Here is a 17,236-nt window from a genome sequence, read left to right as displayed (position 1 = left end):
CTTCTGGACTGTAATCAATCAATCGTATTTATTGAGCGCTTACTGTGGGCAGAGCACCGGACTAAGCACTTGGGAAGTCCAAGTTGGCAACATATAGAGACGGTCCCTACCCAACAGTGGGCTCACAGTCTAGAAGGGCTCACAGTCTAGAAGATATCTGTATGTATCTATAATTTTATTGATATTGATGCCTGTTTACCTGTTTTATGTCTGTCTTCCCCCTTCTGGACTGTAATCAATCAATCGTATTTATTGAGCGCTTACTGTGGGCAGAGCACTGGACTAAGCGCTTGGGAAGTCCAAGTTGGCAACATATAAAGATGGTCCCTACCCAACAGTGGGCTCACAGTCTAGAAGGGCTCACAGTCTAGAAGATATCTGTATGTATCTATAATTTTATTTATTTATATTGATGCCTGTTTACTTGTTTAATGTCTGTCTTCCCCCTTCTGGACTGTAATCAATCAATCGAATTTATTGAGCGCTTACTGTGTGCAGAGCACTGGACTAAGCGCTTGGGAAGTACAAGCTGGCAATATATAGAGACGGTCCCTACCCAACAGTGGGCTCACAGTCTAGAAGCCTGTAAGCTCCATTTGGGCAGGGATTGTCCTTCTTAGTTGCTGAATTGTAGTTTCCAAGCGCTTAGTACAGTGCTCTGCACACAGTAAGCGCTTCAGTAAATACAACTGAATGAATATCAGGCCGACCTCATCCACTTCACGTTTATTCTGGCGTGCTTTAACTCTGCCCGGCAAAATTAGTCCTCCATCCTTATTGATACCTTTGTCTGTCTCCCTCACCAACTATTCCAGACATTTGACTCCCTTCTCAAAACTTATGTCCTCCCTTTATCCCCATCTCTTGCCCCCAGGGACCCGGCCACCAGCTTTATTGAGAAAATCAAAACTATCAGGTGTGATCTATTCTATATATTTTATTTTGTTAGTATGTTTGGTTTTGTCTCCCCCTTTTAGACTGTGAGCCCACTGTTGGGTAGGGACTGTCTCTATATGTTGCCAATTTGTACTTCCCAAGCGCTTAGTACAGTGCTCTGCACACAGTAAGTGCTCAATAAATACGATTGATGATGATGATGATCTCCCTAAAATCTCCCCTGCCTCTCCCCGGTCCCTCCCGCAACACTCCCATCTTTCCCAGCAGTATCTCCAAAGATCTCCTGCCTTCTCTCAAAATCCACCCCCTCCACCTGCAAATCCGACTCCATCTCCTCGCACCATTTCAAAACATTTTGTCCCCTCCCTCCTTCCTTCCCTGACTGCCTTTTTCAACTGTCGGCTCTCCAGTGGCACCTTCCCTGCTATCAAACAAGCCCGTGTCTCCCCTATCTTAAAAAAAAACAAACCCTCCCTTGACCCCACAGCTCTCTTCGATTATCCCTCAATCCTCCCACCATTCCTCTCCAAACTCCTTGAATATCCCCACGGTTTCAAGTTCCTCTCCTCCAATTCTCTCCTTGACCCCCTCCAATCAGGCTTCCGTCCACGTTGTCTGTCTCCTCCCATCTAGACTGTGAGCCCGTTGTTGGGTAGGGACCGTCTCTCTATGTTGCCGATTTGTACTTCCCAAGCGCTCAGTCCAGTGCACACAGTAAGCGCTCAATAAATACGATTGAATGAATGAGTGAATCCCCTTCACAAAAACCACCCTCTAAAAGGTCACCGATGATCTCCCTCTTGCCAAATCCAACGGCCTCTACTCCCTCCTGATCCTCCTCGACCTCTCAACAGCCTTCGACACTGCTGACCATCCCCTTCACCTGGAAACATTATCCAACCTCGCCTTCCCCGACATTCTCTCCTCCTGGTTGGGTGTCCATTCTCAGTCTTATTTGTGGGCTCCTCCTCTGCCCCCCACCTCCTAATAGTGGGGGTCCCCTCATTTCTGGTTCCCCCTCTATTCTCCATCTACCCCCACTTCCTTGGAGAACTTATTTGCTCCCCTGGCTTCAACTCCCACCTCTATGCAGATGATCCCCAAATCTCCATCTCCGGCCCCGACCTCTCTCCCTCTCTGCAGTCTCGCATTTCCTCCTGCCCTCAAGACATCTCTATTTGGATGTCCTCCCGTCTCCTCAATCTTAACATACTGAGAGCTCACCTCCTCCAGGAGGCCTTCCCAGACTGAGCCCCTTCCTTCTTCTCCCCCTCGTCCCCCTCTCCATCCCCCCCATCTTACCTCCTTCCCTTCTCCACTGCACCTGTATATATGTATATATAATAATAATAATAATAATAATTGGTGTTTGTTAAGCGCTTACTATGTGCAAAGTACTGTTCTAAGCACTGGGGAGGATACAGGGTGATCAGGTTGTCCCACGTGGGGCTCACAGTCTTAATCCCCATTTTACAGATGAGGTAACTGAGGCCCAGAGAAGTGAACTGACTTGCCCAAGATCACACAGCAGACATGTGGCGGAGTTGGGATTCGGACCCATGACCTCTGACTCCAAAGCCCGTGCTCTTTCCACTGAGCCACGCTGCTTCTCTATATATGTTTGTACATATGTGTTACTCTATTTATTTATTTATTTATTTTACTTGTACATATCTATTCTATTTATTTTGTTAGTATGTTTGGCTTTGTTCTCTGTCTCCCCCTTTTAGACTGTGAGCCCACTGTTGGGTAGGGACTGTCTCTAGATGTTGCCAACTTGGACTTCCCAAGCGCTTAGTCCAGTGCTCTGCACACAGTAAGCGCTCAATAAACACGATTGATGATGATAAACCAGAACTCCTTAACTTCCCACCCAAACCCTGTCGTCTCCCTGACCTTCCCATCGCCGTAGACCATCCTTCCCGTCTCACGAGCCCATAGTCCTCGACTCCTCTCCCTCATTCAACCCACCACTAAATCCCGTCGGTCCGACCTTCACCTCATCACTACAATCCACCTGCAAACTATGTTAATCCACTTACACTATCCCACCTGGATTACTGCAGCGGCCTCCTTGCTGACTTCCCAGCCACCTGTCTCTCCCCACTCCAGTCCCTACTTCACTCTGCTGTCCGGATCGTCTTTCTACATAAACGTTCGGCCAACGTTTCCCCACGCCTCAAGAAACTCCAGCGGTTATCCATGCACCTCCGCATCAAACAGAAGCTCCTCGCCGTTGGCTTCCCAACACTCAGTCCCCTCGCCCCCTCCGACCTCACCTCGCTACTCTCCTCCTACAACCCAGCCCGCACGCTTTGCTCGTCTAATGCCTACCTTCTCGCAATACCTCGACTTCTCGCCCATTTCCTGCCTCTGGCCTCATCTTCCCTCCTCATATCATCATCATATCATCATGGTTGTACATATTTATTACTCTATTTATTTATTTATTTATTTATTTATTTTACTTGTACATTTCTATCCTATTTATTTTCTTTTGTTGGTATGTTTGGTTCTGTTCTCTGTCTCCCCCTTTTAGACTGTGAGCCCACTGTTGGGTAGGGACTGTCTCTATGTGTTGCCAATTTGTACTTCCCAAGTGCTTAGTACAGTGCTCTGCACATAGTAAGCGCTCAATAAATACGATTGATTGATTGATTGATCAAATTGGCAACATATAGAGACAGTCCCTACCCAACAGTGGGCTCACAGTCTAAAAGTCAGACAGGGTTAGGGTTAATTGTCCTCATATCGGGCGATGACTCTCCCCCCCTGCAAAGCCTTACTGATGGCCCATCTCCCCCGAGAGGCCTTCCCTAAGCCCTTTTGTCCTCCACTCCCTTCTTTATCACCCTGACTTGCTCCCTTTATTCATCCCCCTCCCAGCCCCACAACGCTTACGTCCACAGCTGCAATTTATTTATTCTTATTAATGCCTGTCTCCCCCTCATCATCCTCATCATCATCATCATCAATCGCATTTATTGAGCGCTTACTGTGTGCACAGCACTGTACTAAGCGCTTGAAAATCAATCAATCAATCAATCGTATTTATTGAGCGCTTACTATGTGCAGAGCACTGTACTAAGCGCTTGGGAAGTACAAATTGGCATCACATAGAGACAGTCCCTACCCAACAGTGGGCTCACAGTCTAAAAGGGGGAGACAGAGAACAGAACCAAACATACCAACAAAATAAAATAAGTAGGATAGAAATGTACAAGTAAAATAAATAAATAAATAAATAAATAGAGTAATAAATATGTACAACCATATATACATATATACAGGTGCTGTGGGGAAGGGAAGGAGGTAAGACGGGGGGATGGAGAGGGGGACGAGGGGGAGAGGAAAGAAGGGGCTCAGTCTGGGAAGGCCTCCTGGAGGAGGTGAGCTCTCAGCAGGTCCTTACTTGTACTTGGGAAGTACAAGTTACGTCTAGACTGTAAGCTTGTTTTGGGCAGAAAGTGTGTCCGGCATATTGTTCTCTCCCAAGCGCTTAGTACAGTGCTCTGCACACAATAAGCAGTCAATAAACGCCTGATTGATTGAGCAAGCAGAGTGGGAAGATGGAGGAGGATCGCCCTGAGTTTGGATGGGGGGCAAGAAGGGAAAGCAGAGAGGAAGGACGGTGGGGAAAGGATAGGGGGGTGTCCCTGACTGTCAGGGTTGGAGAGGGGGGTCCTGGCTGCCGGAGGTCGGGGAAGGGGCCCGTCGCCCACTTACTCGGTGCCCGCCGCCTTCTCGGAGAAGAAGCGCAGCACGAAGTCGCCCTCCTTGTTGGGCTCGAAGGTGGAGGGGACGACGACGTACTCTCCGGGCGGCAGGCGGAAGCGCGTGCTCACCTCCCTCAGGTTGATGAACTGCTCGGAGCGGGCTCGCGAGGCGTTGGCCAGGAAGAAGTCCCTCTTCAGGTGCACGCTGGGCTGGCCCACCAGCTGAGGGGGGCGAGGCGGGGGAAAAGGGGGTCGGGGGGAAGGAGCGGCGGCCCGGACCCTCCCTCTCATCCAGGCCTCCGCCACCTCAGGGATGGCCCGGAGCAGAGCGTGTCTCTGGGGGTCCGGGCCCTGCCGCAGGAGACCCCGGGCTACACGCGGCTGCGACGGAGACCAGGCCGGAACCTACCTCTCGAGGAACCTGGAAGAGAGCAGGGAGGGGGGGCGTCAATCAATCAATCAATCAATCAATCAATCGTATTTACTGTGTGCAGAGCACTGGACTAAGCGCTTGGGAAGTCCAAGTTGGCAACATCTAGAGACGGTCCCTACCCAACAGCGGGACTACGGAGGGGAGAGACGGGTCGGATCATCATCATCATCAATCGTATTTATTGAGCGCTTACTATGTGCAGAGCACTGTACTAAGCGCTTGGGAAGTACAAATTGGCAACATATAGAGACAGTCCCTACCCAACATGGGGATGGGAAGGAAAGGGCATTCTAGGGCAAATGAATTCTCCCCCTTCTAGACTGTGAACCCGTCGTTGGGTAGGGACCGTCTCTATCTGTTGCCCACTTGGGCTTCCCAAGCGCTTAGTACAGTACAGGAAGCGCTCAATCAGTACGAATGAACGAATGGAAGCTCTCAGAAGGAGGACAGTCCCAGCCGAGGGCCGGCTTCTAAAACGGGACCGGCAGTCAGCGCTGGGTTTGGGGCTCAGGATGATAATAATAATAACTGTGATATCTATTAAGCGCTTACCATGTGCCAGGCACTGTACTAAGCGCTAGGGTAGATACAAGCAAGTTGGGTTGGACACAGTCCCTGCCCCACTTGGGGCTCACAGTCTTATTAACAGTAATAATAATAATGGTATTTGTTAAGCACTATGTGCCAAGCACTGTTCGAAGCGCTGGGTTAGATACAAGGTCATCAGGTTGTCCAACGTGGTGTTCACAATCAATCCCCATTTTACAGATGAGGTTACTGAGGCACAGAGAAGTTAAGTGGCCTGCCTAGGGTCACACAGCAGACAATAATAATAATGTTGGTATTTGTTAAGCGCTTACTATGTGCAAAGCACTGTTCTAAGCGCTGGGGGGATACAAGGCGATCAGGTTGTCCCACAGTCTGAATCCCCATTTTCCAGATGAGGTCACTGAGGTCCAGAGAAGTGAAGCGACTTCCCCAAGGTCACACAGCAGACAAGTGAGCCCACTGTTGGGTAGGGACTGTCTCTATATGTTGCCAACTTGGACTTCCCAAGCGCTTAGCCCAGTGCTCCGCACCCAGTGAGCGCTCAATAAATACGATCGATTGATTGATTGAAGTGGCGGAGCCGGGATTAGAACCCACGTCCACTGACTCCTAAGCCCAGGCTCTTTCCGCTGTTGGGTAGGGACTGTCTCTATATGTTGCCAACTTGGACTTCCCAAGCGCTTAGTCCAGGGCTCCGCACACAGTAAGCGCTCAGTAAATACGATTGATTGATTGATTGATTTCCGCTAAGCCAGGCTGCTTCTCTATGGTTCCCCAAGGGGGATCAGGGCTGCCTCCCCACTAAAGGCCCCAGAACCAACCGGATCCCGAACTTGTCCTTCCCAAGCGCATAGTACAGTGCTCTGCACACAGTAAGTGCTCAATAAATGCGATTGATGATGATGATGATGATGCTGATGACCTGGGAGCGAAGCGGCCCGCAGAGGTCAGAGGTCAGCAGCATGGACCCCGCTGCTCCCGGAAGGATCCTCTCCTCAGAGCGCCAGAGAGGCCCACCATAGATACCCGGGCCTCCGTTCCCGAGAGGCCCGCCCGCCCGCCATCACACCATGTGGGCCCCGCAGCTCCCGGAAGGCTCCTCTCCTCAGAGCGCCGCCATAGACAATCCCTGCTTCCACCCCCACCCACTTAAGCGACCTTCCTTATAGTTCCCCCCATCCCCCCTTCCCGGTCCGGTCCTGACTGACTCCCCACCACCACCCCGGGAAAAAGGCCCTTGTTATCACCAAGTTACATTAACGACAACCTCATTCGCACCTACTCAGCCTTCCTGTCCCGCCATCAACCCCCTGGCCCACGTCCTCCCCCGGGCCTGGAATGCCCGTCTGGAATGCCCGTCCTATCCCGTCTGGACTACTGCACTAGCCTTCTCTCTGATCTCCCATCCTCGTGTCTCTCTCCACTTCAATCCATACTTCATGCTGCTGCCCGGATTATCTTTGTCCAGAAACGCTCTGGACATATTACTCCCCTCCTCAAAAACCTCCAATGGCTACCGATCAATCTGCGCATCAGGCACAAACTCCTCACCCTGGGCTTCAAGGCTGTCCATCACCTCACCCCCTCCTACCTCACCTCCCTTCTGTCCTTCTCCAGCCCAGCCCGCACCCTCCGCTCCTCCACCACTAATCTCCTCCCCGTACCTCGCTCTCGCCTGTCCCACCATCGACCCCCGGCCCACGTCATCCCCCGGGCCTGGAATGCCCTCCCTCTGCCCATCCGCCAAGCTAGCTCTCTTCCTCCCTTCAAGGCCCTGCTGAGAGCTCACCTCCTCCAGGAGGCCTTCCCAGACTGAGCCCCTTCTTTCCTCTCCCCCTCGTCCCCCTCGTCCCCCTTTCCATCCCCCCGTCTTACCTCCTTCCCTTCCCCACAGCACCTGTATATATGTATATATGGTTGTACATATTTATTACTCTATTTATTTATTTATTTATTTATTTTACTTATACATTTCTATCCTACTTATTTTATTTTGTTGGTATGTTTGGTTCTGTTCTCTGTCTCCCCCTTTTAGACTGTGAGCCCACTGTTGGGTAGGGACTGTCTCTATGTGATGCCAATTTGTACTTCCCAAGCGCTTAGTACAGTGCTCTGCACATAGTAAGCGCTCAATAAATACGATTGATTGATTGATTGATTGCCCCCAATCCCTCTGCCCATCCGCCAAGCTCGCTCTCTTCCTCCCTTCAAGGCCCTACTGAGATCTCACCTCCTCCAGGAGGCCTTCCCACACTGAGCCCCTTCCTTCCTCTCCCCTTCGTCCCCCTCTCCATCCCCCGCATCTTACCTCCTTCCCTTCCCCACAGCACCTGGATATATGTATAAATGTTTGTACATATTTATTACTCTATTTATTTAACTTGTACCTATCTATTCTATTTATTTTGTTAGTATGTTTGGTTTTGTTCTCTGTCTCCCCCTTCTAGACTGTGAGCCCACTGTTGGGTAGGGACTGTCTCTATATGTTGCCAGCTTGTACTTCCCAAGCGCTTAGTCCAGTGCTCTGCACACAGTAAGCGCTCAATAAATACGATTGATTGATTGATTGATTGATTGAGCAGCGGGGCCCGGGCGGGGCGAGTCACCTCGTAGACGGCGAAGCCGATGGTCTCCATGTCGCGGCCAAAGCGGCGTTCCTTGCGCCTGTGCTTCTGCATGAGCGCCAGCAGGAAGCTGCAGCCCGCTTCCCGCCCGCCGTTGTCCTCGTCGTCCACTTCATCCAGGCGGATTTTGAACTGTGGGTTCACCCAGAACGTGGCTGGGCACAGAGGGGATGGTCAGGAAGAGTCAGCCCGGAGTCTCCCCGCGCCCCCGTCCCATCCCTTCCCAAGCCCCCGGCTCCCACGCTTCTCCCTGCCCTGACTTCCGTCTTCAACCGCTGTCTCTTATTAATAATAATAATCATCATCATCATCAATCGTATTTATTGAGCGCTTACTGTGTGCAGAGCACTGGACTGAGCGCTTGGGAAGTCCAAGTTGGCAACATCTAGAGACGGTCCCTACCCAACAGTGGGCTCACAGTCTAAAAGGGGGAGACGGAGAACAAAACCAAACATACTAACAAAATAAAATAGAATAGATATGGACAAGTAAAACAAATAAATAAATAGAGAATTAGATCTGGATCCAGATAGTGCGCTGACAACCAGTAGAAATTTAATCATAATGATGACATTTGTTAATGAATCAATCGTATTTGTTGAGCACTTGCTGTGTGCAGAGCACTGGACTAAGCGCTTGGGAAGTCCAAGTTGGCAACATATAGAGACGGTCCCTACCCAACAGTGGGCTCACAGTCTAAAAGGGGGAGACGGAGAACAAAACCAAACATACTAACAAAATAAAATAAAATAGATATGGACAAGTAAAACAAATAAATAAATAGAGAATTAGATCTGGATCCAGATAGTGCGCTGACAACCAGTAGAAATTTAATCATAATGATGACATTTGTTAATGAATCAATCGTATTTGTTGAGCACTTGCTGTGTGCAGAGCACTGGACTAAGCGCTTGGGAAGTCCAAGTTGGCAACATATAGAGACGGTCCCTACCCAACAGTGGGCTCACAGTCTAAAAGGGGGAGACGGAGAACAGAACCAAACATACTAACAAAATAAAATTAATAGAATAGATAGGTACAAGTAAAATAAATAGAGTAATAAATCTGTACAAACATATATACATATATACAGGTGCTGTGGGGAAGGGAAGGAGGTAAGATGGGGGGATGGAGAGGGGGATGAGGGGGAGAGGAAGGAAGGGGCTCAGTCTGGGAAGGCCTCCTGGAGGAGGTGAGCTCTCAGTAGGGCCTTGAAGGGAGGAAGAGAGCTCCATCCCATCCCTTCCCAAGCCCCCGGCTCCCACGCTTCTCCCTGCCCTGACTTCCGTCTTCAACCGCTGTCTCTTATTAATAATAATCATCATCATCATCATCAATCATATTTATTGAGCGCTTACTATGTGCAGAGCACTGTACTAAGCGCTTGGGAAGTACAAATTGGCAACATATAGAGACAGTCCCTACCCAACAGTGGGCTCACAGTCTAAAAGGGGGAGACGGAGAACGAAACCAAACATACTAACAAAATAAAATTAATAGAATAGATATGTACAAGTAAAATAAATAGAGTAATAAATCTGTACAAACATATATACATATATACAGGTGCTGTGGGGAAGGGAAGGAGGTAAGATGGGGGGATGGAGAGGGGGATGAGGGGGAGAGGAAGGAAGGGGCTCAGTCTGGGAAGGCCTCCTGGAGGAGGTGAGCTCTCAGTAGGGCCTTGAAGGGAGGAAGAGAGCTCCATCCCATCCCTTCCCAAGCCCCCGGCTCCCACGCTTCTCCCTGCCCTGACTTCCGTCTTCAACCGCTGTCTCTTATTAATAATAATCATCATCATCATCATCAATCATATTTATTGAGCGCTTACTGTGTGCAGAGCACTGTACTAAGCGCTTGGGAAGTACAAATTGGCAACATATAGAGACAGTCCCTACCCAACAGTGGGCTCACAGTCTAAAAGGGGGAGACGGAGAACGAAACCAAACGTACTAACAAAATAAAATTAATAGAATAGATATGTACAAGTAAAATAAATAGAGTAATAAATCTGTACAAACATATATACATATATACAGGTGCTGCGGGGAAGGGAAGGAGGTAAGACGGGGGGATGGAGAGGGGGACGAGGGGGAGAGGAAGGAAGGGGCTCAGTCTGGGAAGGCCTCCTGGAGGAGGTGAGCTCTCAGTAGGGCCTTGAAGGGAGGAAGAGAGCTCCATCCCATCCCTTCCCAAGCCCCCGGCTCCCACGCTTCTCCCTGCCCTGACTTCCGTCTTCAACCGCTGTCGCTTATTAATAATAATAATCATCATCATCATCAATCGTATTTATTGAGCGCTTACTATGTGCAGAGCACTGGACTAAGCGCTTGGGAAGTACAAGTTGGCAACATATAGAGACAGTCCCTACCCAACAGTGGGCTCACAGTCTAAAAGACTGTGATGATGATGATAATAATGATAATGATAATGATGATGATATAATAATGATGATAATAATGATGATGATGATGATAATGATGATGGTATTTGTTAAGTGTTTACTATGTGCCAAGCACTGGGATTCATTCATTCAATCGTACTTATTGAACGCTTACTGAGTTCGAACCCAGTGCTTCGAACAGTGCTTGGTCCTGTTCACCTCCCCCAGGAGGCCTTCCCAGACTGAGCCCCCTCCTTCCTCACCCCCTCCTCAAAAGGATCGTTGAGGATAACACCGAGGTTACGGGCTTGTGAGGCGGGAAGGAGGGTGAGGCCATCTACAGAGATGAGAAAGTCGGGGGATGGCAGAATTTGGGTGGGAATAATAATAATAGTAATAATAATAATAATAATAATAATTGGCATTTGTTAAGCGCTTACTATGTGCAAAGCACTGTTCTAAGAACTGGGGAGGATACAGGGTGATCAGGTTGTCATCATCATCTATCGTATTTATTGAGCGCTTACTGTGTGCAGAGCACTGTACTAAGCGCTTGGGAAGTATAAGTTGGCAACATATAGAGACGGTCCCTACCCAACAGTGGGCTCACAGTCTAAAAGGGGGAGACAGAGAACAAAACCAAAAGGTTGTCCCATGTGGGGTGCACAGTCTTAATCCCCATTTTACAGATGAGGTAACTGAGGCCCAGGGAAGTGAAGTGACTGGCCCAAAGTCACACAGCTGACAATTGGCAGAGCTGGGATTCGAACCCATGACCTCTGACTCCAAAGCCCGGGCTCTTTCCACTGAGCCACGCTGTCTCCTAAGAGAAGAAGTTCTGTTCGGGGCACGTTGGGTTGGAGGTGGCGGGGGGACGGCCAAGTGGAGAGGTCTCGAAGGCAGGAGGAAATGCGAGACTGCAGAGAGGGAGAGAGACCGGGGCCGGAGATGGAGATTTGGGGATCGTCCGCATTCATTCATTCATTCATTCAATTGTATTTATTGAGCACTTACTGTGTACAGAGCACTGTACTAAGCGCTTGGGAAGTCCAAGTTGGCAACATATAGAGACGGTCCCTACCCAACAGTGGGCTCACAGTCTAGAAGGGGGAGACAGAGAACAAAACAAAACATACTAACAAAATAAAATAAATAGAATAAATCTGTACAAATAAAATGGAGTAATACGTACAAACTTATATACAGTTGCTGTGGGGAGGGGAAGGAGGTAAGGCGGGGGGGATGGGGAGGGGGAGGAGGGGGAAAGGAAGGAAGGGGCTCAGTCTGGGAAGGCCTCCTGGAGGAGGTGAGTTCTCAATAGGGCCTTGAAGGGAGGAAGAGAGCTAGCTGGGCGGAGGGGCAGAGGGAGGCCATTCTGGGCCCGGGGGAGGACGTGGGCCGGGGGTCGATGGCGGGACATCATCCCCCGGGCCCGGAATGCCCTCCCTCTGCCCATCCGCCAAGCTAGCTCTCTTCCTCCCTTCAAGGCCCTGCTGAGAGCTCACCTCCTCCAGGAGGCCTTCCCAGACTGAGCCCCTTCTTTCCTCTCCCCCTCATCCCCCTCTCCATCCCCCCGTCTTACCTCCTTCCCTTCCCCACAGCACCTGTATATATGTATATATGGTTGTACATATTTATTACTCTATTTATTTATTTATTTATTTATTTTACTTGTACATTTCTATCCTACTTATTTTATTTTGTTGGTATGTTTGGTTCTGTTCTCTGTCTCCCCCTTTTAGACTGTGAGCCCACTGTTGGGTAGGGACTGTCTCTATGTGATGCCAATTTGTACTTCCCAAGCGCTTAGTACAGTGCTCTGCACATAGTAAGCGCTCAATAAATACGATTGATTGATTGATTGATTGACAGGTGAGAACGAGGGACAGTGAGGAGATTGGCGGCGGAGAAGCAGAGGGTGCGGGCTGGGCTGGAGAAGGACAGAAGGGAGGGGAGGTAGGAGGGGGTGAGGTGATGGACAGCCTTGAAGTTGAGGGTCCGCATGGAGGTGGGAGTCGAAGCCGTGAGCGAGGGTGAGTTCTCCAAAAGAGTGGGCGTAGATGGAGAATAGGAGGGGATCTAGAGCTGAGCCTTGACAGACATTCACAGTTAGGGGGTGGGGGGCAGAGGAGGAGCCCGCAAATAAGAAGGAGAACCCACAGAGATAGAAAGAGAATCAGGAGAAGACAGTCAGTGAAGGGAGGATGCCCTCCCTCTGCCCATCCGCCCAGCTCGCTCTCTTCCTCCCTTCAAGGCCCTACTGAGAGCTCACTCCTCCAGGAGGCCTTCCCACACTCAGCCCCTTCCTTCCTCTCCCCCTCGTCCCCCTCTCCATCCCCCCATCTTACCTCCTTCCCTTCCCCACAGCACCTGTATATATGTACATATGTTTGTACAGACTTATTACTCTATTTATTTATTTTACCCGTACATATCTATTCTATTTATTTTGTTAGTATGTTTTGTTTTGTTCTCTGTCTCCCCCTTTCAGACTGTGAGCCCACTGGTGGGTAGGGACTGTCTCTAGATGTTGCCAACTGGTACTTCCCAAGCGCTTAGTACAGTGCTCTGCACACAGTAAGCGCTCAGTAAATGTGATTGATTGACTACCCGTACATATCTATTCTATTTATTTTGTTAGTATGTTTTGTTTTGTTCTCTGTCTCCCCCTTTCAGACTGTGAGCCCACTGGTGGGTAGGGACTGTCTCTAGATGTTGCCAACTGGTACTTCCCAAGCGCTTAGTACAGTGCTCTGCACACAGTAAGCGCTCAGTAAATGTGATTGATTGATTGACTGATTCACAGTTAGGGGGTGGGGGGCAGAGGAGGAGCCCGCAAATAAGAAGGAGCACCCAGAGAGATAGGAAGAGAATCAGGAGAAGACAGTGTCAGTGAAGGGAGGATGCCCTCCCTCTGCCCCGCCGCCAAGCTCGCTCTCTTCCTCCCTTCAAGGCCCTACCGAGAGCTCACCTCCTCCAGGAGGCCTTCCCACACTCAGCACCTTCCTTCCTCTCCCCCTCGTCCCCCTCTCCATCCCCTCATCTTACCTCCTTCCCTTCCCCACAGCACCTGGATATATGTATTTATGTCTGTACATATTTATTACTCTATTTATTTATTTTACTTGTACCTATCTATTCCATTTATTTTATTTGGTTACTATGTTTGGTTTTGTTCTCTGTCTCCCCCTTTTAGACTGTGAGCCCACTGTTGGGTAGGGACTGTACCAACTTGTACTTCCCAAACGCTTAGTCCAGTGCTCTGCACACAGTAAGCGCTCAATAAATACGATTGATGATGATGATAGGGACTGTCTCTAGATGTTGCCAACTTGGACTTCCCAAGCGCTTAGTCCAGTGCTCTGCACACAGTAAGCGCTCAATAAATACGATTGATTGATTGATTGATTGAAGATGAGGTTGGATAATATTTCCAGGTGAAGGGGATGGTCGACAGTGTTGAATAATAATAATAATAATAATAATGGCATTTATTAAGCACTTACTATGTGCAAAGCACTGTTCTAAGTGCTGGGGAGGTTACAAGGTGATCAGGTTGGCCCACGGGGGGCTCACGGTCTTCATCCCCATTTTACAGATGAGGTAACTGAGGCCCGGAATATAATAATAATTATGGCATTTATTAATAGCTTACTCTGTGCAAAGCACTGTTCTAAGCACTGGGGAGGTTACAAGGTGATCAGGTTGTCCCACGGGGGGCTCACGGTCTTCATCCCCATTTTACAGATGAGGTAACTGAGGCCCGGAGTATAATAATAATAATGGCATTTATTAATAGCTTACTATGTGCAAAGCACTGTTCTAAGCGCTGGGGAGGTTACAAGGTGATCAGGTTGTCCCACGGTGGGCTCACGGTCTTCATCCCCGTTTTACAGACGAGGTAACTGAGGCCCAGAGAAGTGAAGTGACTTGCCCAAAGTCACACAGCTGACAATTGGCGGAGCCGGGATTTGAACCCATGACCTCTGACTCCAAAGCCCGGGCTCTTCCAGAGCTTAGAACAGTGGTTTGCACGTAGTAAGCGCTTAATAAATGCCATCATTATTATTATTATTATTTCCACTGAGCCAAGCTGCTTCTCTGGGGAAGGATGGGGAAGGGCAGGGGAGATTTTAAGGGAGATCAAGTCTGATAGTGTCAATTTTCTCAATAAAGTAGGTGGCCGGGTCATCAGGGCATTAGAGAAGCAGCGTGGCTCAGTGGAAAGAGCCCGGGCTTTGGAGTCAGAGGTCATGGGTTCAAATCCCGGCTCTGCCAATTGTCAGCTGTGTGACTTTGGGCAAGTCACTTCACTGGGCCTCAGTTACCTCATCTGTCAAATGGAGGTTAATCAGTCAATCAATCAATCGTATTTATTGAGCGCTTACTGTGTGCAGAGCACTGGACTAAGCGCTTGGGAAGTCCAAGTTGGCAACATATAGAGACGGTCCCTACCCAACAGTGGGCTCACAGTCTAGAAGGGGGAGACAGAGAACAAAACCAAACATGCTAACAAAATAAAATAAATAGATAGGTACAAGGAAAATAAATAAATAAATAGAGTAATAAATATGTTCAAACATATATACATATATACAGGTGCCAAGGTTAAGACTGTGAGCCCCACGTGGGACAACCTCATCACCTTGTAACCTCCCCAGCACTTAGAACAGTGCTTTGCACATAGTAAGCGCTTAATAAATGCCATTATTATTATTATTAGGGGCAAGGGATGGCGGGGACGGAGGATTTGAGGAGGGAGTTAAACGTCTGGAACAACTGGCGAGGGCGATGGGCCTAAGGATGGGGAAATCATCTTGCCCGGCAGAGGAGGGGGCACAGCTATAGCACACCAGGATAAACTCGAAACGGACAAAGTCAGCCTGATATCTAAATTTCCGCGAGCAGCGCTCCGCGGCTTCTGCACGAGAGCAAAGGAGGCGGCCTGCGGAGGCCATCTGAGAGCTCACCTCCTCCAGGAGGCCTTCCCAGACTGAGCCCCTTCCTTCCTCTCCCCCTCGTACCCCTCTCCATCCCCCCGTCTTACCTCCTTCCCTTCCCCACAGCACCTGTATATATGTATAGATGTTTGTACAGATTTATTACTCTATTTATTTTACTTGTACATATCTATTCTATTAATTTTATTTTGTTAGTATGTTTGGTTTTGTTGTCCGTCTCCCCCTTTTAGACTGTGAGCCCACTGTTGGGTAGGGACTGTCTCTATATGTTGCCAATTTGTACTTCCAAAGCGCTTAGTCCAGTGCTCTGCACACAGTAAGTGCTCAATAAATACGATTGATGATGATGATGATTTATTTTATTTTGTTAGTATGTTTGGTTTTGTTCTCTGTCTCCCCCTTTTAGACTGTGAGCCCACTGGTGGATAGGGACTGTCTCTATATGTTGCCAATTTGTACTTCCCAAGCGCTTAGTACAGTGCTCTGCACACAGTAAGCGCTCAATAAATGCGATTGATTGATTGATTGATTGATCTGGGGCTGGGTGGTACGAGATGGACGAAGGGATGTACAGTGCTTCGTACAGTGCTTTAAGCGCTTAGTACAGTGCTCTGCACACAGTAAGCGCTCAATAAATACGATTGATTGATTGATTGATGGGATGGGGGGATCGCTTCTCACTGGACTCTGTCCTCTTGCTCAACCCCTGGCTCCGATTGTTCCTCTCGCCTGAAACCCTGTCCCCCTCCGAAATCTGCCAAACATTCTCCTCTTCCTCCAGAAGTCTCTCCCCAAATCATTTCTTCTAGACTGTGAGCCCACTGTTGGGTAGGGACCGTCTCTAGATGTTGCCAACTTGTACTTCCCAAGCGCTCAGTACAGTGCTCTGCACACCGTAAGCGCTCAATAAATACGATTGATTGATTGATTGATTTCTCTTTTCTCTACATCGTATCCTCCATACAACCACATCCACACATAGGCCCTCACGGCCACCTAACAGTAATAGTAAGAGAAGCAGCGTGGCTCAGCGGGAAGAGCCCGGGCTTTGGAGTCAGAGGTCGTGGGTTCAAATCCCGGCTCCGCCAACTGTCAGCTGTGTGACTTTGGGCAAGTCGCTTCACTCCTCTGGGCCTCAGTTCCCTCATCTGGAAAATGGGGATTAAGACTGTGAGCCCCCCGTGGGCCAACCCGATCACCTTGTAACCTCCCCAGCGCTTAGAACAGTGCTTTGCACATAGTAAGTGCTTAATAAATGCCATCATTATTATTATCTGTTAAGCACTTCCTCTGTGCCAACCCCTATATTCATTCAATCGTATTTATTGAGCGCTTACTGTGTGCAGAGCATCATCATCATCATCAATCGTATTTATGGAGCGCTTACTGTGTGCAGAGCACTGTATTAAGCGCTTGGGAAGTACAAATCGGCAACATATAGAGACGGTCCCTACCCAACAACGGGCTCACAGACTAAGCGGAGCGATAAATCAAAGATAATCAAGTCAGACTCAATCCCTGTCACACCTGAATCAGTTTCACACGGATCACTTTGCCCACTGGATTATTTAAGCACTTGTTCATTCACATATCCAGTTCCTCAGCATGCCATAGTGGCTACGGCCTGAGCCCGGGAGTCAGAAGGTCACGGGTTCATTCATTCAATCGTATTT

At 49.0% G+C, this 17,236-nt stretch overlaps 1 protein-coding gene across 2 annotated transcripts in view; it reads right to left on the bottom strand.

Moving 5' to 3' along the window:
- Positions 1-17,236, bottom strand: part of CAPN1 (calpain 1) — a 74,964-nt gene that overhangs the window by 30,059 nt on the left and 27,669 nt on the right. For both annotated transcript variants that reach the window (XR_005455659.1, XM_038764139.1), the window contains exons 11-13: positions 8,202-8,374; positions 5,023-5,034; positions 4,624-4,835 (exon numbers count right to left, since the gene is read on the bottom strand). Coding sequence is in view for 1 of the 2 variants with exons in the window: in XM_038764139.1 (XP_038620067.1) it covers positions 4,624-4,835; positions 5,023-5,034; positions 8,202-8,374 (397 nt within the window). In the remaining variant the exon portion in view is untranslated. The remainder of the gene's footprint in view (positions 1-4,623; positions 4,836-5,022; positions 5,035-8,201; positions 8,375-17,236) is intronic.

The sequence above is a fragment of the Tachyglossus aculeatus genome, chromosome 22 (assembly GCF_015852505.1).
Source record: "Tachyglossus aculeatus isolate mTacAcu1 chromosome 22, mTacAcu1.pri, whole genome shotgun sequence".
In the NCBI taxonomy this organism is placed as follows: domain Eukaryota; kingdom Metazoa; phylum Chordata; class Mammalia; order Monotremata; family Tachyglossidae; genus Tachyglossus; species Tachyglossus aculeatus.
This window is presented reverse-complemented; position numbering and strand designations above follow the sequence as displayed.